At 38.5% G+C, this 23,012-nt stretch overlaps 1 protein-coding gene across 1 annotated transcript; it reads left to right on the top strand.

Moving 5' to 3' along the window:
* Nucleotides 1–1,579: 1,579 nt before the first annotated feature.
* On the top strand, nt 1,580–22,540 carry rtel1 (regulator of telomere elongation helicase 1; the record flags this gene model as incomplete). Its single annotated transcript, XM_083895006.1, has 32 exons — nt 1,580–1,681; nt 2,437–2,668; nt 3,416–3,509; nt 4,677–4,758; nt 4,855–4,915; nt 6,034–6,109; nt 7,448–7,532; nt 7,638–7,703; nt 9,086–9,242; nt 9,362–9,400; nt 9,485–9,560; nt 9,657–9,754; nt 10,550–10,605; nt 11,068–11,139; nt 11,212–11,296; nt 11,757–11,889; nt 12,580–12,693; nt 13,770–13,810; nt 14,829–14,914; nt 15,015–15,092; nt 15,193–15,270; nt 16,187–16,333; nt 16,435–16,550; nt 17,075–17,198; nt 18,136–18,307; nt 18,396–18,541; nt 20,029–20,124; nt 20,466–20,679; nt 21,442–21,579; nt 21,746–21,871; nt 22,188–22,376; nt 22,461–22,540. 32 exons carry the CDS (start codon nt 1,580–1,582, stop codon nt 22,538–22,540), a joined length of 3,459 nt encoding a protein of 1,152 aa, XP_083751132.1.
* Nucleotides 22,541–23,012: the final 472 nt, after the last annotated feature.

Genomic DNA, 23,012 nt, shown 5'->3' with positions numbered 1-23,012 from the left:
ATTTATTATTATTTTCTTGGACAATAATATATAAAATCCCTGAGTTCAGTGACAATGAAACTGTTGGAGAAATATTAAACATGTTTACCTTCATGTTTGAGGTCAAATAAAACACTCAATAAATATCAAAATGTTCCACACAGTGTTTTTTCTGCAGCTTTGTGCTCAGTTTGCATTCAGACAATTTTAGATTTATATCAGGTAACAACATGATTCAGGGCATTTCAGTTGTTGTTTCAGTTGACGTTGTTGTGTTTTCCCGTTGTGTGTTGGTGATCTGGCCTTCAGGGCCACTGTAGTGGAGCTGCAGCTAACGATTCTCTTCATAAATCACTTCATTTTCATGGTTTTTGTCGATGAAACGTCAGAAAATGTTAAAAAACATTGATCAGAGTTTGTCAAACGTGGAAATGGTGATGTTGTCAAACGTCTTTGTTTTGTCCACAAACACAGAATGATTCCGTCTTTAAATGATTTCTCTGTTTTTATGGAGCAAAGAAACAAAGAAAAGATTCACATTTAAGAAGCTGAAACAATCAGAAATCTGCTTTTAATCCTGAAAATAGTCGTGGATTATTGGAGTCATTGTTTCAGCTCTAACACGTCGTCATGTTCAGTTAACTGTATTTTCTTTGATTCGTGAACATAATCCTAGATTTAAATGTTTACTTTAATCTTTCTACTTGTTTATCATTGTTTTACGTTATCTTTATCTTTAACCCTCTTTGCAACATCTTGAATATGACTTTTGTGTAAAGAGAAAGTTTTTCTGATTATTATCTTATTTTCTGATGTTGATGACTTTATTGTTTTATCACTTATAAAATAACTCATCGCTTCAAACAACTTATTTTTTGTTTGTTTTGTTTTTTACCACGAAGCAAATCTGCAGGAGCACAGACGAATATTTAAATGAATGTCAGAGAAATTTGAATAAATGAAGACATTGAGGATTTTTAATTTTTTAAAATATTAAGTCAAAGCAGGTTTGACGTTTGAAAATAAATGTATTATGTATTTATATATTATTTATTGGTGTGATTGGTGTGATTTGGTTAATGTTGTGATGACCTGAGACGGCTCACGATTTTTAGGTTTTCAGGGTTCGATTATGACTGCAAGAACCCTATTGAAAGGAGGAGTTATTATTGTTTATTGTTTATTGTTTATTATTGTATTATTGTTGTTATAATTGTTATTATTTTTCTGCCAAATTAATCACATTATTGAGGCATTTCCCATGCCCCAAAACGCACAGATCTTTGCGACCAGATCACACTTGTTGAAAATTTACCAAGGAATTGGTTAGGGGAAAAAAATTACTCTTGCAATCACTGCTGATTGGAGAAATACTCAATATTCCCAGGCGACGTGAACGCAGCAGAGGTATGTTATCACAGTGCGCATGCGCAGATGTCGAAAGGGGGAAAGCAGGCGCGAAGTCTGATCATGTTTAGATTCTGCTGCTGCTGCGTTGATTCAACCGTCAATGCCGCATTTTAACGTTAAAGAAGGTGACGTTAAATTGTCATAAACGTGAATTAACGCGTGCGTTAATGCTAAACTCGTGACACTCGTCATGTCGGACCTGAGTCTTCATGGAGTGACGGTGAAATTCCCTTTTCCTCCGTATGACTGTCAGAAAGTGTACATGAGCAAAGTCATTGAATGTCTGAACGGGGTGAGTTTTTTATTCTTTTATTCCTTAGTTATCCTGAATAAAATAAACTTGGTGGAAATAAATCAACTAAACAACTGAGAGTACAGCAGTCTGCATAATAGAGGACAGATATGAGATTATAGGTTTAGTAAAATGAGTTGCGTAATTAGAAAATAATCTAATAGTCTGCATTAACCTTGCATGACATCCACTGTTGTATTTTTGAAAATGATTCTATTTGTGAAAATGCAATAAAGGTACATTTCACTGAAGTTTCAACATATAGAACACTTTGGACCAGGTCTGGATCCAAAACTACTGTACCTAGACTTCTCAAATCTGGGCTAGATTATCCTACAGACCCAGATGATTCATAAAAACACAGTCTGTGATTTGTGAAACCTTTATTCTCGTTGTGAAAATGCAATAAAGGGACATTTCACCGATTTTTCAACATATAGACCACTTATAGTGTACATGCTTGTAAGGAAAATAACAAGTGTTGTTTGTCAGTGTCCTATGGTTTAGCTGTTTTTCCTCTGCACACATTATTAAATCAATCCATTCATCCATTATCTACATAATATATATATATATATATGAAATGAGTCTAAAAAATAAAGCTTGGTGACACACACACACACACAGGAGGCACTTTTAGCATCACGCTGTAACAATGCATAAAGCCTCATTAACTTTAGAATCAGTTTACCCTTTCACTTGTGAGTATAAATGTTCTTGCTGCATTGGTCAATGTGTCTGTGTGTTTGTTCCAGCAAACAAATGGGGTTCTGGAGAGTCCCACGGGCACTGGTAAAACCCTGTGCCTGCTGTGTGCCGCATTAGCCTGGAGGGAGCACTTCAAGGACACCATCTCTGCCCAAAAGATAAAAGAGAGGATGGCTGGTGCTGTTGCTGCTGCTGGTGCGTCTGGTGCTGGTGGTGAGATGTTCCAGAACGCACCTCTGTCATCGTGGGGATCAGCTTCTGCAGACGGTCCCACACCAAGTAAGAAACACACTCCCTGCTCTGAAAGTCAGCATTAAAGCTCCCACAGACCGGAAGTTCCAATTAACGCTGATTTTTTGGTGTGTATCTGCGCCATTACCTTGTTTATGAAGCCCTAAATTGTATTCTCGGGCTCTGCAAGCGCTCTGAAAAAGCCTGCAATTGGTGACGTAAGGATCTCGTCTCCTGATAAGCAGATCCTCCTGCTCCATCCGGTTGCCTACATTGAACCGCAGAAGAAGAATGAACGTCCGTTTTTGAGGTGTTTCACGAGCGACAGTGTCTTCTGACTCTGGGTCAAAGTCATAAAAGGGACTGTTCAATTGTTCAAACAATGTTTTGATAATGAGTAGCAGTGCATCCACCGTTCCAGAGGGGGGAGATGCGCTTCTGAGAGCTGACGTGCTAATTACCTCACTTCCAGGTATTGACCAATCACAAGACGGTTGAGAAAGCTCTCGTTGGCTGGCCAATCACAACACAGTTCTGTCTTCTGGGGGTGAGATTTCAGTCTGTGCGGTTGACGAGAGCTTCAATTTCCAGCAACTAGGAGATTTTTGACCATAAAAACAAGTTCATGTATGTAAGTAGACCTCCATATTTCACAAATAATGCGATAGGACCACTCTATGGGAGCTTTAAGGCAACTTTAACAATAATTTAATAAATAGAATCTACTTTTGCTCATAACTTATTGGAAAGAAATGCAGTTATTATATGGTGTCCTTGTTATTCTTTGTCCTGCAGCCAGTTACACTGATGTCCCCAAGATCATATATGCGTCCAGGACTCACTCACAGCTCGCACAGGTTATCAATGAGCTGAAGAACACGTCTTACAGGTACTACTGTGAAAAAAAAAAAAAAATTTCATGACATATTATTTAATGGGGGAATTTTACGATACAGTATTTAATATGTGACAGATGACTTGGGATGGACTCATGGGGTTTTTATGCTGGTGAGCACCTGCATGGTTCCCACTGCAGCTCTTGTTCTGTTTGAAACCTTGGTGACCAACCCATGTTTGTATTAACTGGCCATAAAATCCTCCTAATATGTCACAGAGACTCAGGAATAATGTTCATATAACAAACTGAACTCACCAACAACAACAGTACAGCCAAAATATTTGCATTAAAAAAAATATTTTGCAGACTGCAAATCATGTTTATGTTTTGAAACCATGTTTTGGCATGTGGCGCCACCTACCGCCGTCTACCAATCATTGCAGTCAGTAGAGTCTCAGCTGCCGAGCAACCACGGGTTGCCAGTTACGTCAGAAAACGAAACCTAAAAGACCTCGGTATTTTGAATTTGAATGTAGTAACCGTTTTTGGCCACATTCTTACATATGGTACCTTTAATTCATTCAATTAATTAATTAATTAATTCATTCATTCATTCATTGATTCATTCATTCATTCATTCATTCATTTATTCACTCATTCATTCATTTAATTCATTCATTCATTCATTCATTTCATTCATTCATTATTTAATTAAAATTTTAATTAATTCATTGATTAAGTAATTAATTAAGGCACGTCAAAATGTTACTTATTGTTTTTCTTTTCTTTTTTTTTTTCTTTGTCTTTGGGTTAATTTATTATTTCAAGCTGTGTCCCTTTCCAGCGTATGAGTTCATTTGTATGGTTGTGCTGTAGAGATTTAATTGCAAATTAAAACTGTTTTCCAAGTTAAATATGTGTTGCTGATTACAGCTTGAAGTCGGAATAAGGTCTGGAAATGTTTTCTAGTCTTTAAAAAGTATTGAAATTAACATCAGGCTTCCTGCATAGACCCTGTGTTATACATACATAATACACAATCCTGACTATCCCAAATTTAAAGACAGAAAATCTGAATAGCATTCCTGTTGATGTGGACGTTCTATGGCTCTTTAACCTAAAAGAAATGTTTGAGCTAGATTTACAGTTTTTATTTTATCCCAGTATTTGGCCGTTTCTGCTCTTGTAAGTTGTAACCATTATGTGTTGTTTATTCAGCCCTAAAGTCTGTGTCCTGGGGTCAAGAGAGCAGCTGTGTATCAACCAGGAAGTGATGCGTCAAGAGAGCAACCACATCAAAGTAAGCGACATATATAGCCTCTCCGTGTGTGAGTAGATGTGGGGCTTCTTTTCTTTGCCTGTGGTTGTGGAAAACTGACCCCTGTGGTGTTTTCAGGTCCACATGTGCAGAGGAAAAGTCTCCACAAGGTCATGCCTCTACTACAACAATGTTGACGGTAATTGTATAAAGCCCAATTTATACTCCTGCGTGAAAAGCTCTGCGTCGGTTACGGAGACCCCTCTGCGTCGTCTCCGGGTGCACGAAATATTTTTTAAGTGTCCGTCACTCCGTCAAGGGACAACGGAAACGGCAAGGGCTGCAATTGGTCCTCAGCCAGTCTCTGAGCGGCGTCAACGGGCATGCGGTGGGTGCCCTGATGATTAATATAAGACGTAGCACACGGCGTAGAAGTTCATCCAATAGCCAGCCAATATTCGGAAGTACCTGAAGTGGGTTTCTTCGTCCGTGTTCCTCATTGGTCCAATTAGACTGTTGAATTGGCCTATCATCAGTCTTGGTACTTTTAGTGGACGTACACGTCTCCTCAGTCTTTCACGTCATTTTTCTGTCAAAAGTATCTGTGTTTCAATGTTATTCAGCTACAACAACAACAACAGTTGTTCTCTCTCGGACGCCATTGCTCACTGTAGCCAAAAGCAGAACAACCTTGCGTAGCGACCCCTACTGATCGGGGCGGGAAATTGCAGTGCGTATCCTGCACCACGACGGAGAACTATGAAGGCTCGAGGGGTCGCCGTGGTTACGCAGTCGGATAAGGAGTTACGCAGTTGTAGAAGTGTAATGCGGCCTTAAGACACATTGATGAGCTTCACCCAGAAGGATTACAAGTAGTGATTATTTACATTATTGTTTCAGTTGTTTATGGAGACAGACGTTGGTGATTTGTTTCCTAAAACTCAGGTGTCTTCTTGATTCGTCCACAAACCAAAAATATTCAAGCTGAAATCACAGAAAAAGTCAAACTGATGAATCAGTGAACAAAATCACTGGTAATATATTTGTTTATCATGTCACTGTGTTCATACTACAAGTCTTACAGATTCAACAACACAGAATGTGGTTGTGTATTAGGTTAAATGGGTTAATCGATGATCAAAATAGTGTATATATAACTTAGTCATTATCTCACTGGGCCGTTGTTGCAGCCTTAAAATCGACACATAACATGGAAAATCCTTTTGTTCAGATACATAAATGTGTTTAACAGGCTACATCATGTATGTGACACTTTAAGATTTAAAGTCAACGTTGTTTCTGTGATTTCTTCCTCAGAGAAAAGCACCGACAGAGACTTGGTGAACTCTATCCTTGACGTGGAAGACTTGGTCAAATTCGGCAACAAACAAAGGTGAGAGTTTCTATATTCATGTTCACCTACTTAATAGATCTGGGTTTATTTACACCTGATTTTATTTGGTCCAAAAACAAACAACAGAATAGATGGCAGTTGTCAGTGCTGCTCCTCATGAAAACGATGATGTTCTCAAATGTCATGTTTTTGAAAATCAGAAAATATTCACATTCAAGAAGCTGAAAAACGCAAAAAAGTTTGATTTATGTACACTACCGTTCAAAAGTTTGGGCTCACTTAGAAATGTCCTTATTTTTTTAAGGAAAATCACCTTTTTTCAATGAATATAACATTAAATTAATCATAAATACACTCTATACATTGTTAATGTGGTAAACGACTATTCTAGCTGCAAACGTCTGGTTTTTAATGGAATATGTACATAGGTGTATAGAGGCCCATTTCCACTGTTCTAATTAGGGATGTGAATCTTTGGGTGGCTCACGATTCGATTCAAAACCAATTCTCGATTCATACAATTCTCGATTCTCCATTCAAAAATTGATGCAATGCATAGTGTGTTAAAGCAAGGTATCAAAACAATACAGTTTGTATAAGATAAGGTATCAGATGTGATTTTTAAATTAACTGATTCCAATGATGTGATCACACAAAGGCAAACTTAAGACAAAAGTTAACATTTATTCATTCAAAACAAATAAAAACTTGCATAAATAAAAGCTTAGACTAGCTGCCTTTTTCTCCCAGAAGTTACAAAAATGTACACAACACAACTGTGCACAAATGACACAAACTGGTGATTTGTGGGGTTTTAGAAACTTAAAAAAAAAAAATATATATATTTTCCTTTTTAAATCGATTTTTAAAGTTTATGAATCGATTCTGAATTGTGGATTAGATTAGATATTTCGATTAGTTCCCCCACCCCTAGTTCTAATGGTACATTGTGTTTGCTCATGGCGTTAGAAGGCTGTTGGATGATTAGAAAACCCTTGAAAACCCTTGTGCAATGATGTTGGCACAGCTGAAAACAGTTTTGCTGGTTTCTATTTCTCATCTTGTCAATGTCTTGACTTTATTTTCTATTAATTTTGCAACTCTTTTGATGAATAAAAGTCTGACTTTTCATGGAAAACACAACAAAAAATGTATAGGTGAGCCCAAACTTTTGAACGGTAGTGTATTTACAAAAACAAAACAAAAAAACACTCAAACCAATCCAATGATTATCAAAACAGTTAGAGATTAATGTAGTAATCAATTAATAATCGATAAAGGAACAAAGGACATTAAAGTAAGTCAGTCTGACTAACACAGAGTGGTATTGACAGATTTCTGTGTCTTTCTTTTTCCCTTTTTTCTCTTTCTCTACAGGTGCTGTCCGTACTACCTCTCGCGTAGCTTGAAGCAGCAGGCAGAAATCATCTTTATGCCGTACAACTACCTCCTGGATCCAAAGGTGAGCGGCCTTTGGACGGTTGTTGAGTTCTTACATTTGTCTGACTGTGATCTCACTTCCCTACTGGAATAAGAATGTGAATCGTCTGTCCTCTGTGTTTCACAGAGCCGCAGAGCCCACAACATCGAACTGAAGGGAGCTGTTATCATTTTTGATGAAGCTCATAATGTGGTAAGAGTTGTTTTTTAACATGTTGTGTTACATATACTTTATTGTGAATGATGAAGGGAGATTTTTATTCAATGTATTGCACATTTTCAAGAGCAACAGTTGCTGTTGATTTCAGATTTCAGATGCAGGTGTTATTTGAAGGTCGAAATCCTACATTTTGTCACTTTAAACCAGGGGTCTCAAACTCAAATGACCTTGGGGCCACAGAGTGTCTAGTTTGGTCAGTCGGGGGCCGGTGAAGTAAACAAACAAACTTTTTGAGAAAAATACATGAAAATAATAATATTTATGATGATATGTTGCATAATTTCACATTAAAATTGACTATATAAACTTTTTTTATGATACAACTTTAATATAGTAATAAAAACATACCGGAATAACTAATTTAGCTGCAACTAATGATTATTTTCGTAATCGATTAATCATTTCATCCATAAAATGTCAGAAAATGTTAAAAAACGTATAATAATAAACGATCAGTGTTTGTCAAACCTGGAAATGACGATGTTCTCCAATGTCTTGTTTTGTCCACAAACCAAAATTATTCAGTTTTAATGATTTCTTTGTTTATGTGGAGTAAAAGAAACAAAGAAAATATTCACATTTAAGAAGCTAAAACAATCAGAAATCTTGTTTTAATCATGAAAAAAGCTTCAAACCGATTGATCGATGATCAAAATAGGTGACGATTGATTTCGTTATCGATTAATCGTTTCAGCTCTCGTGCCAACGCAGGTGACGCAGTCCTTATTTGAAATTTTGAATTTTGTGTTGTGTTGAGTCGTAGTGACAGTTACCAAAGTAACACAACAAAAATACACAACAGGCAGGTGTTGAAAAGAAACTGCACTAGAAGGTTTTACATTCGTCTATGTGGTATAAGTCAATACAGAGAAACACGAGCGTGGACGCTACTGTTCAAAAGTCTGGGCTCACCTGTACAATTTTTGTTGTGTTTTCCATTAAAAGTCACACTTTTATTCATCAAAAGAGTTTCAAAATGGATAGAAAATATAGTCAAGACATTGACAAGATTAGAAATAATGGCTTTTATTCCAAATAATCATTTTGCCCTTTTGTCAAAGAACCAGCAGAACTGTTTTCAGCTGTGCTAACATCATTGCACAAGGGTTTTCAAGGGTTATAGTCTTCTAACGCCATTAGCAAACACAATGTACCATTAGAACACTGAATATAGGCCTCTATACACCTATGTACATATTACATTAAAAACCAGACGTTTGCAGCTAGAATAGTCGTTTACCACATTAACAATGTATAGAGAGTATTTCTGAGGACATAAGGACATTTCTAAGTGAGCCCAGACTTTTGAACGGTAGCGTATATCACAGAGGTTACGGCAGCATATTTCTCTGCAGGAAAAGACGTGTGAAGAGTCGACATCTTTTGACCTGACTCCCTACGATGTAGCCTCGGCCATTAGCGCCGTGGACAGGCTGCTGGCGGAGCAGGCTAAAGAGGTCAGCCACGGAAACACTTTCACTGAAGACTTCAATGTGGAATCCCTCAACTCAGGTGTGAACTCTTACGCGTCTCAACCTTTGAACGTTACACTCTGAAGAAGCTGAATTAATTTCACGTGTCCATTCATCACATCATGGCATGTATGCTAATGTGTTTTTTTAATGTTTCAGGTTTAAAAGTAGATATAACCACGATTGCTAAAATCAAACGTAAGTATTTTTTTTTTAAGTTATATTAAAAACAAATGCCTGGATTTATTGTGTATTATGTTTACATAATGATGGCTTTCACAGAGATTCTGCTGGATCTGGAAGCTGCTATTGATTCCTATGAGGTCCCAAGTGACAAAGGCATCACAAAACCAGGAGTGTAGGTCAAAGCGTGGCAGTGAAGGATTATATCCTGAATATGAATCTGTACTTTTGTGTGTGTGTCTGAGTGTTGACACATCTGTCTGTGTCTCAGCTTCATCTACGAACTGTTGGAGAGAGCTCACCTCACCTACAGCAGCAAGACGGCCGTCTACGAAGCTCTGGAGCAGATCAGTGGATACTTAGCAGGGCGTGAGTATGACTTGACTTTCTTCTTCCACCATCTACCTAGAGATGGGGTCTCTTATTTGTTGATTTGTGTTAACGGAGACATATTATAGCCTATTTCTCCAAGCTAACCTAGTTCCCTGGTGTCCTAATGAACACGTCTGTGACATGCTTTGGTCCAAATACCTTAAGGATGAAGCACCACAGCAGTTCAATCACTCTGCCAAAACAGCCCTGTTCAGAACGCTCTCTTTTGAGTGCCTGTCTCTTTAAATATGCAAATGAGACACAGGAAACTACGTCAGCGTCACTGAGGCTAACGGCAGCTAACAGCAGTTTGCAGCCATCATCATATTGCCGTCATATATAAAATGTAAATCCTCTGAGGCTGGAAGTTTGTGTAGAACTCTGTGCTGCACTGTGCCGACAAGAATAGAACACTTCGCAGACTTCCGCTCTTCCGGATACTATTGCCCTCGCCTGCACTCTCACGTTTTTTAGGGACAAAGCGAAGCTCAGAGAAACAACAATTACAGGAATGTCTCTTTGTGACGTAGCAATGAGTGCGGAAGTCAACATGTCGTGTTTTATCTCCTGTATTTAGACTGAGGCAGATCACAAAAACATTGACTGAGTCATCTTTTTTCACACTTTGCCGACTCCAGAGTCCCAAATATAATATTTTAATGATTAAAAAGTTGATTTTGCATAATATGTCCCCTTTAATGAACGCCTACATGAAAGTAGGAGTTGACTGGAGACCTTCAAGAAACCTTAATTTTACCTTTTGCACACTCTGAAATCATGTTGTCCCTGCAGAGGCGGGAGTATTCCTGAACACAACTGGACTGCAGAAGCTGTCTGACATCATACAGGTACGCAACATGGTGAAGTAAAAGGAGATGTCACACATTTTTATACACTACCGGTCAAAAGTTTGGGGTCACCTGTACAATTTTTGTTGTGTTTTCCATTAAAAGTCAGACTTTTATTCATCAAAAGAGTTGCAAAATGAAGAGAAAATATAGTCAAGACATTGACAAGATTAGAAATAATGATTTTTATTCCAAATAATAATGTTGCCCTTTTGTCAAAGAACCAGCAAAACTGTTTCCAGCTGTGCTAACATCATTGCTCAAGGGTTTTCTAATCATCCAATAGTCTTCTAACACCATTAGCAAACACAATGTACCATTAGAACACTGGAAATGGGCCTCTATACACCTATGTACATATTCCATTAAAAAACAGACATTTGCAGCTAGAATAGTCGTTCATTAAATGTTACAATATCCTCATATGGTATTTGTGATGATGATGTTTCTAAACCTTCACAGCTGGTGTTCTCTGGCGAACCATCGGATAAGGACAGACACCTGCAGATGCAGACCAACACAGCTCATTTTAAGGTGTGTGTTCATTTGACATCTTGGAAGTGACTGTGACGTCATCATCTGATCATATTCATGTGTCTGACTCAGGTTCACATCCACAAAGACAACAGCTTTAACAGGAAGAAACAGAACGCCGACGTATGGGCTTCGACCACCGCGTCAAAGAAACAAGGTGATGTTGAACCAGCACGTTAGAACGATGATTTTGAACTTCATTCCTCAAAATCACAGCATTTTCCATCACACATGCTCTTTGAAGCAGTTTTCCAGTGGGCTGCAGCTAACAGATCATTTCCTCTGTTGGTTGTTTTTGTCCATGAAATGTCAGAAAATGATTTTTGTGTTCTACAGAGCAAAATAACCAGCAATTATTCACATTTAGGAGGCTGAAAAAAAGATTGTTTTAACATACAAATAGACAATTCATTAAGTAATTCATTAAAATAGTATTCGTCAATATTATTTTTAAATGAAAGGGCTTAACAATATAATATATAATACATTAATTTGCTTTTTGTAAGGGATTTATTCTTTTTCAGCTTTAACTTTTAACCCTTTCATTCATTGCAGTGTTGTCATCAAACTTTATTCTGGTTGAACCAAGTGTTTACCGTTTTCTTGTCTCCTTGTAGGCAACATCCTGAGTTACTGGTGCTTCTCTCCTGGCTTCAGCATGCAAGAACTGGTGAACCAAGGCGTCCGCAGCATCATTCTAACCAGCGGGACGCTCTCTCCTCTGTCCTCCTTCACCTCAGAGATGAGGATGTAAGTTAGCGCCCTCTCTTTTGTGTCAATCGTTACTCCAGGGCCGGCCCAAGGCATAAGCCAACTAAGCCGCTACTTAGGGCCCCATGACCACTAGAGGGCCCCCAAGAGCAATTAACAAAAAAAACAAAAAGTATGGATTGCTGTAGTTTATTTAGAATTTTTCTCCCCATTTTTACCAAACCTTTTTCACAGTTTTTACATAGTTGTCAGATGTGATTATTTAACTTATATTTAAGTTAAAACCATTTTTATGACCTTGTTCCAGGTGCCTCTGTTGATTTACATTATTATTTAAGTATTTGTTTGATATTTATTTGTTTATTTTATTTAAAAATTTAAGTATTAATTGAAAGATTTTTCTGTAAGTTTGCAAATCTGGTGTCTGCTTCCATGCAACAAAAAGTTCTCACATTTAGTTTTACAAGTCTATTCGTGACAGAGTAGAGTAAGTAGAATACCTTTAGTATAGTAGGTGTGTGAATGATCAATAATCATTATTAATGGCAGTAACAGAGGGCCCCAAAATCTTTTGCTTAGGGCCCAATGGAGGCTTGGGCCGGCCCTGCATTACTCTGATGTTGTTGTTTTTGTGTGTGCTTGTGTCTATGATGGTACCAATTTAATCTCTCAAATGAGACAAATGCTGGGTCTAACGTTGCTTAATCCCGATGTTATTTGTTGCTGTAGAAATTTCCCCGTGTCTCTGGAAAACAGTCACGTGATCGAACGAGATCAGATCTTTGTCAGCGTCGTTGACCGAGGCCCAGACGGCGTCCAGTTAAGTTCAGCGTTTGACAGAAGGTTAGTCATTATTATTTTTTATTTTTTTTTAGTGCTGGGCACGTTAACGCACATTCACGCATGACCCGACTGGTCAAACAACTACATGAACTACAGCATTCACTTTTGACCAAAAATCAAGTCCCAACCCTGAACCACACGAGACACAATTTGTGTTTATGGCTTTTAATTTCAAGAATATTGTATCCTTGTTTTCATGCATATTGTTAAACACGTACGCCAGGTTGTCATTGAAACAATTTTTTACATTATGACAAAAACATGGCAGTTTAAAGGTTAAAACTTAAAAAAAAAAGATTGATGTCTGATGTGTATGGAAAGGACTGATGTTGTTTTAAAAAAACAACAACAATTTATTAGTGCTGGGCACCCCGTTAACGCACATTAGCGCATGACGCATTTCCATGACGACTGAGAGGAAAAAGAAGCGTGTGACATCATGTTTACATGACTCCTGATTGTTAAAATGAGCCTCTAAAATAACGCTAACCTTCAAAAACAGAGGCACACATACGCAGTACACAGGTACGCTGGTTATTTGTAAGCGCTGCTCTTTTCCTTTAATAAACAGACCGCTCCAGTTCAACTGTAGGCGCGCTAACGGTGCTAAAAGAGCTAACGAAGCTAACTGGTAAACGGTGCCTGGACTCTCACGTACACATGACGTCACGCACGTATTTTTCTGGTCAGTCGTCATGTCAACGCGCCATGCGTTAACGTTGACGCTGTTAAAGTGCCCAGCACTAATTTTTTGTTTCTATTGATCACATCACTCACAACTGGAGGCTCTGAAATCAATACCAAATATAAATATTTTTACATTTATTTTCACATATTCTTATGATTGAGATTGTTGTCTTTCTCTTTCTATTTTTCTGTCCTCTGTTTGTTTTGTGTTATGTAAACCAGTGTGTATGAAATAAAGCTGCCTAACCTTGAAATTGAAAGGGAAGAAAAATAAATTTTCTCGCAAGTTTAAAGGCGCCATATGTAAGAATGTGGCCAAAAATGGCCAGTTGCTTTAGATTGATTACATAATGCACCTTGAACGTTTGTAACCTTTCCTTCTGTGACAGATTTGTTCCTGAAAACATGGCGTCTTTAGGCAACACTGTTGGTAAGTCCAAAATATACATGTTTTAAGATAAGTAATATAAGATTGTCCTTTATCAGTCCCACACAGCAGAAATGTTTGTTTTCAAAAAAGTTTCCGTTTTTATTAACCCGCATAAATAAGCTGTCGAGAGCCATGATAACTACGCCTGTGGGCTGCAGTGTAGGAAGAAGGAGAAAGCCATACAAGCCAATCAGAATCCTCATCGACAACAACAACGACTGACCTCTCACTCGCGGTGTATGGACGTAACTATTCAAGTGACAGAGTGACTAAAATTCTCACGCCACTCCTCCGGGACAATAACCTCTTTCTTAAAGTTTGCAGTCTGGCTCATGACAGAAGAAGTTCTGAAATTGTTGACCTCTGAGCCCTAATACGTCTGTGCTCCTCTACGTTATATAGGAGCTGTATTTGCAATTGCAAACATGTAAAAATGATCATAACCAAATGTAAAAAGGTTGCAATTTTGGAGCGTAGATTGACTAAAACTCTGTTTTTCTCCGTTTACATACAAACGCAAAAACACTTTTGGCGGAGTTTTTAGCAAGAATCGTTTTCAGACGCAAAATAAAAGAACGCCAGTACCAGACCGTACGCCCGCACCACGGAGAAAGACGACGAGGACGACATATGACCGGCTGAGGAAACCGTAGCGCTCAGGGAAGGGAGGGGGTGAGCAGAGGAGCAGTTCGTTGTTGTAAATTTCAGCCTCTCCTCTAGATGTCACTATAAACTACTTACTTCACCTTTAAGATGCGTTTTAAAAGTGGACAGTGAAGGGGATATTTAAGATACAAGAAGTGAGTCGTTTATTGTTCCCTCAGTGGGGGAAATGTACGCTGTCACAGCAGCAAAGACAGTAAAGTTAAAGGTAAATCATTTCATAGCTACAAATGTACTATATATGGCTCATTAAACATCTTGAGGAGCAACCTCCTGCACTCTGAAACACCTCAGTGTCCTCCACAGATTGACATTTGGTAAACGTTTCCTCATCAAAAATGTGTTCTCTCCTCAGCCAACCTGAGTCGTGTGGTTCCTCATGGTCTCTTGGTGTTTTTTCCCTCTTTTCCTTTAATGGAGAAAACCCTGGAGTTCTGGAGAGTGAGTGCAAAAGTCATCGACAGTGAAGACCATACTGTCCTGAACCTTCCACGTGATTTGTGACGTGATGTCTGAACGTGTGTTTGTGTGTTCTCATCAGGAGAAAGGACAGGCGGATCGTATTGAAAACATCAAGCCTATGTTTGTTGAACCTAAAGGAAAAGGCACTTTTAATGAGGCGAGTGAAGCTTTTCTTCAATGTCTGTGTTATTTCCCCTAAATGACTGAATGTCAGCAGCTGACCCCGTCTCTCGCTCTCTCTCTCCGTCTGTTCACAGACTATTGACGGTTATTACAGCAAAGTGAGGGATCCAGCGTCCAAAGGGGGAAGCTTCTTTGCTGTTTGTCGAGGAAAGGTGAGCTTAAGACTTAAGCTAAATGCTAAAATGCTTTTACTGATTTTTATTTACATTTTTACAGTCTGCATAGTGAAGCATTATATATGTATATATATGTGTATATATGTATATGTATTTATATATGTATATATATGTGTGTGTGTATATGTATATATATGTATATATATGTGTGTATATGTTTATGTATTTATATATGTATATATATATACATATATAAATATATATACACACAGCTTGTAAACAGGCTTGGGGGTTTAGTACCCTATTTAACTTCTATACTTTATATTTTGTTTATATGTTTATATTGCGTGCTATTTACAGTCTAGTGTATATTTTTTACAAAGTTTATATACGTTTTTTTTAAAGTTATTTACAGTATTTTATTGTTCTTTATATTTATATTGTCTTATAGTTCTTTACAACGTAATGTATATTTTTTTTACAAAGTTTATATACTTTCTTTACATTTATATTTTCACTTACTTTACATTAATATTTTCACATACTTTATTTATCTTTCCGTTCCCACAACATTATAAAGAGAAAATTAGAATTTTCTGGCATATTTACAAATGGTAATTAATCGTGATTAATCCACAGCTACACTGTGATTAATCTGACTAAAAATTGTAATCGTTTACAGCCCTAATATAAACATATATATGTAATTATGTATATACATGTGTATATATATATATAACATTTTTATTTGTCCAATATCTGATCCAGTGATTTTGATCAGTATCAAATTGCAATCTAAACGTTTCAGCATTGTTCTACATACTCAGTCCTTAATGAAAACAAACCTTGGCCAGTGTCTCAACAGGCTTTTCATGTCCTCTTATGTCAGATGTAACGATACAGTTAGTACGCCTGTCACCCATCGTTCCCTGTCAATGTTTCCCTGTGTCAGGCGAGCGAGGGTCTGGATTTTGCAGACACGTTCGGCCGCGGCGTCATCATCACTGGCCTTCCCTTCCCTCCGAAGATGGACCCTCGCGTCGTCCTGAAGATGAAGTTCTTGGACGAGATGTGCTGTAAAAAAACTCCAGGGCTTAAGGTGAGAGAAACTCACTCTCAGTTGGTTTGACTGAAGTAGCTCTGTGATGTTTTACTGGTTTATTGTTATATCTGTTGTGTGTGTGTGTGTGTGTGGGACAGTACCTGTCTGGGAATGAGTGGTACAAACAGCAGGCGTACAGAGCTGTGAACCAGGCCATCGGCAGAGTCATTCGACACAAGGAGGATTTTGGAGCCATCTTCTTGTGTGATCACAGGTCAGCGTTTGGTTAAATATCACATATTTACGCTACCGTTCAAAAGTTTGGGGTCACTTATACAATTTTTTTTGTGTTTTCCATTAAAAGTCACACTTTTATTCATCAAAAGAGTTGCAAAATGAATAGAAAACACAGTCAAGATTAGAAATAATGGTTTTTATTCCAAACATCATTGCACAAGGGTTTTCAAGGGTTTTCTAATCATCCAATAGTCTTCTAAAGTCATTAGCAAACACGATGTACCATTAGAACACTGGAAATGGGCCTCTATACACCTATGTACATATTCCATTAAAAAAACAGACATTTGCAGCCAGAATAGTCATTTACCACATTAACAATGTATAGAGTATGATTCATTTAATGTTATATTCATTGAAAAAAAGTGTTTTTCCTTCAAAAACAAGGACATTTCTAAGTGACCCCAAACTTTTGAACAGTAGTGTACCTACACAAAGACTCGACAGAGGCATCTTTCCCTCTTTTATTAAGTTGTTGAATAATTAAACTAATTTCTGCAGGTTTAAGGGCACTGACGCCCGGGCTCAGCTCCCATCGTGGGTCCGACCTTACGTTCGCCTCTACGACGGCTTTGGGAACGTGGTCCGTGAGGCTTCTCAGTTCTTCAGGGTTGCACAGAAACTGGTGGGTCCTTACACGTCATGCAAAGTTCACACAGCTGCTTTATTTTTATTTTTTACATGAGTAACCTATTACCCACACCCATTGGAACTCCACTCTTGCCATACTGTTTGAAAATCATCCAAAAAAGGACATTTTAAAATAGTGCTGGGCGTTAGCGTAAACGCACATTAACACACGACGCGTTTCCATGACGACTGAGCACAAAAAGACGTGTGCGACGTCATGTTTACGTGCCATGGCACTGGAGTCCAGGCACCGTTTACCAGTTAGCTCTGTTAACTCCTTTAGCACCGTTAGCGTGCCTACAGTGGAACTGGAGCGGCCTGTTTATTAAAGGAAAAGAGCAGCGCTACAATTAACCAGCGTACCTGTGTACTGCATATGTGTGCCTCTGTTTTTAAAGTTTAGCGTTACTTTAGAGACTCATTTTAACAATCAGGAGTCACGTAAACATGACGTCATGCGCGTTAATGTGGGTCAAAGTTGGCGCCGTTAGCAGTGGTATGGTACATTGTGTTTGCTAATGGCGTTAGAAGGCTATTGGATAATTAGAAAACCCTTGAAAACCCTTGTACAATGATGTTAGCACAGCTGAAAACAGTTTTGCTGGTTTTTTGACGAAAGGGCAAAATGATTATTTTGAATAAAAATCATTATTTCTAATCTTGTTAATGTCTTGACTATATTTTCTATTCATTTTGCAACTCTTTTGATGAATAAAAGTCTGACTTTTAATGGAAAACACAAAACAAATGTATAGGCGACTCCAAACTTTTGAACAGTAGTGTAAATTCTAAACTCCATGATCTATGAATGTCTTTTTTGTTTTTGTACAGACTCATCAAACCCTGTGTCTGTTACAGAATAAACATTCAAATCTTCCATTTTGATTTGTGAGTCTGTGCTGACTGTGGTGTGTTGTGTTTGATTGTTCCAGAGACCTGTGGTAGAGAAGAAGACGTCTGCTGCAGAGAGCTGTGGAGCAGCGCGTCAACCAGACGCTCAGTCCTCTGGCCTCACTTCCTCCCTCCTGTCGTCCCAGAGCTTCCACACCAAGAAGGCAAAGATGTTGGACTCCCACCTCCCCAGCCTGAAGAGGAGGAGGCTCAGTGAGTATGAAGAGTCCATTAAAAAAAAACTCAGTCCTTGCTGTTACGTCACCTCGCCTCACCTCGTCGTCTTGTGCTTGTGGATCAGATGAACAGAGCGGTGCCAGTGGGATGGCCAAGATCTGTATTGAGTACGAGTGTGGTGTGCAGGAGAGTCCCAGGAGGCCGGTGAACCTGCTGGACGCTCTGGAACGAGGCAGCGGCTGCAGTGACGCTGCTGCGGGGGACCAGACGGTAACGCGTTGTCTGTTTTTCTACAAGACCGAGTAGTCGAGCAGAATATTGCATTTTTTTTTTCAGGAAAATTTAAATTTCCAACTGTCTTTTACATCAGAATTTCATTTCCTGGGTTGATTTCAGTGATTTATTTTCGTGTCAAATGATTACATTTCTCATTTCTAAATCAGAAGTCCTTTTTATATCTCTTTTGGCCGTTTACTCAGACAAACACAACATTATTCCAGCAAAACGTTTATTACAAATGTACAAAAATGGTCAGTGTATTATCTCACAAGGAGCTGAATCCTTTGCTCACTAATGTACATATTATTATTATTATTATACAGCATGGCAAACAACAAATAACATGTTATAACCAATTAGAACCTTAACATCACAATCAATGTACGTTTGTCATATTCACATCTGTAATGCGAATTAACCTTTGGAGATTTCTGATTTATTAATTTATTAAGACATTTTACCAATTATTTGACACCAAAATCACTGAAATCTGCCCAGGAAATGAGATTCTGATGTAAAAGATGGTTGGAAAAATGGTACTTGGGATTTGGGATTTTTCAAAAGAATGACCCAAGAGGTACATTCAGTCAAAGTTTTGGTGCTTCTTTCCATTTGTGAAATATTTTTTTGCCAATCTGCTCTACTATAGGCAGTTCTGCCTTTTAGAGCCTGTTTAGACCTGGTAATAACAGTGAACACTGAGTTACCAGCAGCACTTATGAGTGTAATACACTTTCATACTCACCATTAACGGCCATCAGTTGTGTTCATCATAAATTCTAACCACTGATAACTATTGAAATACGCTACTGTTCAAAAGTTTGGACTCACCTATACAATTTTTGGGGGGTTTTCCATTAAAAGTCAGACTTTTATTCACCAAAAGAGTTGCAAAATGAATAGAAAATATAGTCAAGACGTTGACAAGATTAGAAATAATGATTTTTATTCAAAATAACTCTTCTGGAGAGAAGTTTGCTGGAAATGAGCCTCTATACACCTTTGTACATATTCCATTAAAAACCAGACATTTGCAGTTAGAATAGTCGTTTTCCACATTAACAATGTATAGAGTGTATTTATGATTATTTTAATGTTATATTCATTGAAGAAGAAAAGTGCTTTTCCTTCAAAAATAAGGACATTTCTAAGTGAGCCCAAACTCTTGAACGGTAGTGTAATCCAACCATTGTGGTTTATTTTCAGTTGTTGTGGATGACTTCAATATTCTGTGTGTTGCATTCACTGACCTGTCATAAATATTAAACTCCAGGATCTGAATTGGAAAGTAATTGACCTGCTGTTTCAGGTTGTATTTATTAAATGTTTATGCCTTAATTTCAATGAAGCGATTAAAAGAACGCCATTTGCATTCAACGTTATTTTACTCTATGTTTAACTGAAAGAATCTGAAATGAGCACGTCAAATGATGTGATTTCTTATTTGATTTATTTTCTGTTTCATGTTCCTTTTGAAGGCGAGCCATCTGTCCACCCGTTTGATTCAATTTGACAAGAGGATGGACGATGAAATGCGAGGAGGAAAACGGAAAATCAAATTGGTCCATGAGCAGGTACACGCCGTTAAACGACAACTTTAATGTACATGACCATGTCTTTATATTTGAAGAAAAAGCACTTTTTTTTCAATGAATATAACATTAAAGGAATCCTATATAAACTCTATACATTGTTGTTAAACGACTATTCTAGCTGCAAACGTCTTTTTTTAATGGAATATGTACATAGGTGTATAGAGGCCCATTTCCACTGTTCTAATGGTACATTGTTTGCTAATGGCGTTAGAAGACTATTGGATGATTTGAAAACCCTTGAAAACCCTTGAGCAATGATGTTAGTCATCGTCTCATTGTCGGTGTCTTTTTCCTTCTTTTTCTCTCCGTTGTGGTTGAAGAAACCCAGCGTGTTTCAGGAGGACGTGTCTGCTGAAGGTAAAGCCAGCAAGGCAAAGGTCTTCCTGGCGGACATGAAGAAATCACTGAGCCAGGTCAACTTTGAGCGCATCGTGCAGGCTCTGCAGACGTACAAGAAGACTGACGACCTGCAGGCCCTGCTGACTGACACGGCTGTTTTAGCTGAGGACACCAACACACACGATCTGCTCCACGGTGAGTCCTTGAAATCCTTTAAAGTTGAAATTAAAGGCGCTATACGTAAGAATGTGGCCAAAAACAGTTACTACACTCAAATTAAAAATACCAAGGTCTTTTAGGTTTTGTTTTTCTCCGCCATTGTAGCTCAGAGACTCTACTGACTGTAATGATTGGGAGACGGCGGTAGGTGGCGCCACATGCCAAAACATGATTTCAAAACATAAACATGATTTGCAGTCTGCAAAATATTTTTTAATGCAAATATTCTGTCTGTACTGTTGTTGGTGAGTTCAGTTTGTTATATGAACATTATTCCTGAGTCTCTGTGACATATTAGGAGGATTTTATGGCCAGTTGCTTTAGATTTATTACATAATGCACCTTTAATTGAAAGTGCTTGAATATTATGCAAAAAAGAAGTTAAGTTTTTATTTAGGTAAATGTCCCCCAACGCCAATGTGCCCTTGTTTGTTACGATTAGTGCTAGGCAAAGTTAACGCATGACGAGTTTCCATGACGACTGACCGGAAAAAGATGCATGTGGCGTCATGTTTACGTGCCGTGGCACCGGAGTCCAGGCACTGCTGTTTAGCAGTTAGCTGCGTTAGCTCATTTAGCGCCGTTAGCACGCCTACAGTGGAACTGGAGCATTCTGTTTATTAAACGAAAAGAGCAGCGATCAGCTGTCGCTTTGCTGCCAAAGAAGCTGTTAAAGTTTACTCTGTGATTTGTTTTTGAAACACTGTCTTGTTTCTAACTCTCGCCTCTGCGTCACAGGCTTCTACCAGTTTGTCCGGCCGCATCACAAGAAGAAGTTTGATGAGCGATGTGTGGAGCTGACCACTCAGGGCTGTGGGTACAAACCTGACCACTCGCTGTCCAAGGATGAGAGGAAAACGCTGATGCTGCACAGTGGTACGGATCACTCATCCTCATCTATGTTCAAGTCTGGGGGAAAAGTGATAAAAAAATATCTCGTATCAGGAAAATGTGTCGCTATTGTTCTTCAAATGAACTTGGTAGAAGATGGAGGGAGTGGCCGTGAACAGACTGTTGTGCTTTTATTTTGTTAAAACCACAGAGAGTCAGCCCACTGTGGCTCCGAGTTCCTCCAGTGGGACGTCGACCAGCAGTCAGCTCAACACAGAGCAGCTCAACAAAGGGGGACAACACCTCAGCCACAAGGGATTGAAAGAACCCCCGACTGGTAGGATCTCACATCCGCTTACCTTTTTGATGCAAAAACACAACACATTCAGCAATAAACACTTCTTATGCTGCAAAACAACCAAAATAGATAAAGAAAAACTCATCAGGACTCAGCCCATGACATTAAAAGGGACATTTTTCCAAATTAACTAAAGGCTCACCTTTATATGCTATCACTGGTTACAAGACTTGGCGGAGGTCTGCGCTCTCTGGGTGCTTTTCTAGTTTTTTTATTGCGTTAGCCTTTTGTTATGTGGCCAAAAACAGTTGTTTCCCTGACCCCCCCGAGCGCTCTCTGCGTTTATGTTCTCAAGGTTGTCCTCCAAAGAACGCGGTCCACGGTGCTTTTCTGGCCGACGTGAAAAAAGCTCTGGGAGCCCAAAAGTCAGCTCAGCTCTTTCAGGCGATTCACGGCTACAAGAAGAACGACGACTACGAGGCGCTGGTGGCCACCGTGGTGAGCTTATTCACAGAGAGAAACGAGGACTTCGGCCTTCTACTCAGTGAGTTCTTACAAATCCTAACACATTCTTTTCTATGTTTGTACTCACTGATTCTTTTGTTTTAAACAATTTTGCTTTGTGAAGGATTTGGCGTGTTTATTCGTCCTCATCACAAGAAGCAGTACAAAGAGATGTTGGATGCTCTGATTGGTCAGAGCCGCTGATCCTGCTGTGAGTGAAGATCAGGAAAAGACGATATGAAGATCAATGAGGCGCTCGTATTTGTAAGCAACACTCAATCCACACCAGAAACCTCATAAGTGACACAGAAGATCACTGACAAAGACTTCCTGCTACGTCTGACAGTGATGTCACGAATAAGTATCATGTACAGTAATTTAAAGTTTATTATTGAGAAACGCATTTTAACATTGTTTTTTAATGAATTAAAGTTCTGGGAAAATGGAAAACCTTTGTGGCTGATGTTTGCACAATGTCTTTATTATACTGAGGGCGAGGATTGGGGATTATGTCACACAATCAAGAACTCAGTAAATTAAGTTAATTCATTGAAAAAGAGCATCTCACACATCCGACAGATGAGCTCACCCTCAGTACGTCCATCTCTCATAAGGGTATATTATAAATAATCATTAAGCTGCAGAACTTCAGTTATTTCAAGCCTTTAATGTCTAC

The sequence above is a fragment of the Microchirus variegatus genome (genome assembly GCF_963457635.1).
Source record: "Microchirus variegatus genome assembly, chromosome: 9".
Lineage (NCBI taxonomy): Eukaryota > Metazoa > Chordata > Actinopteri > Pleuronectiformes > Soleidae > Microchirus > Microchirus variegatus.
This window is presented reverse-complemented; position numbering and strand designations above follow the sequence as displayed.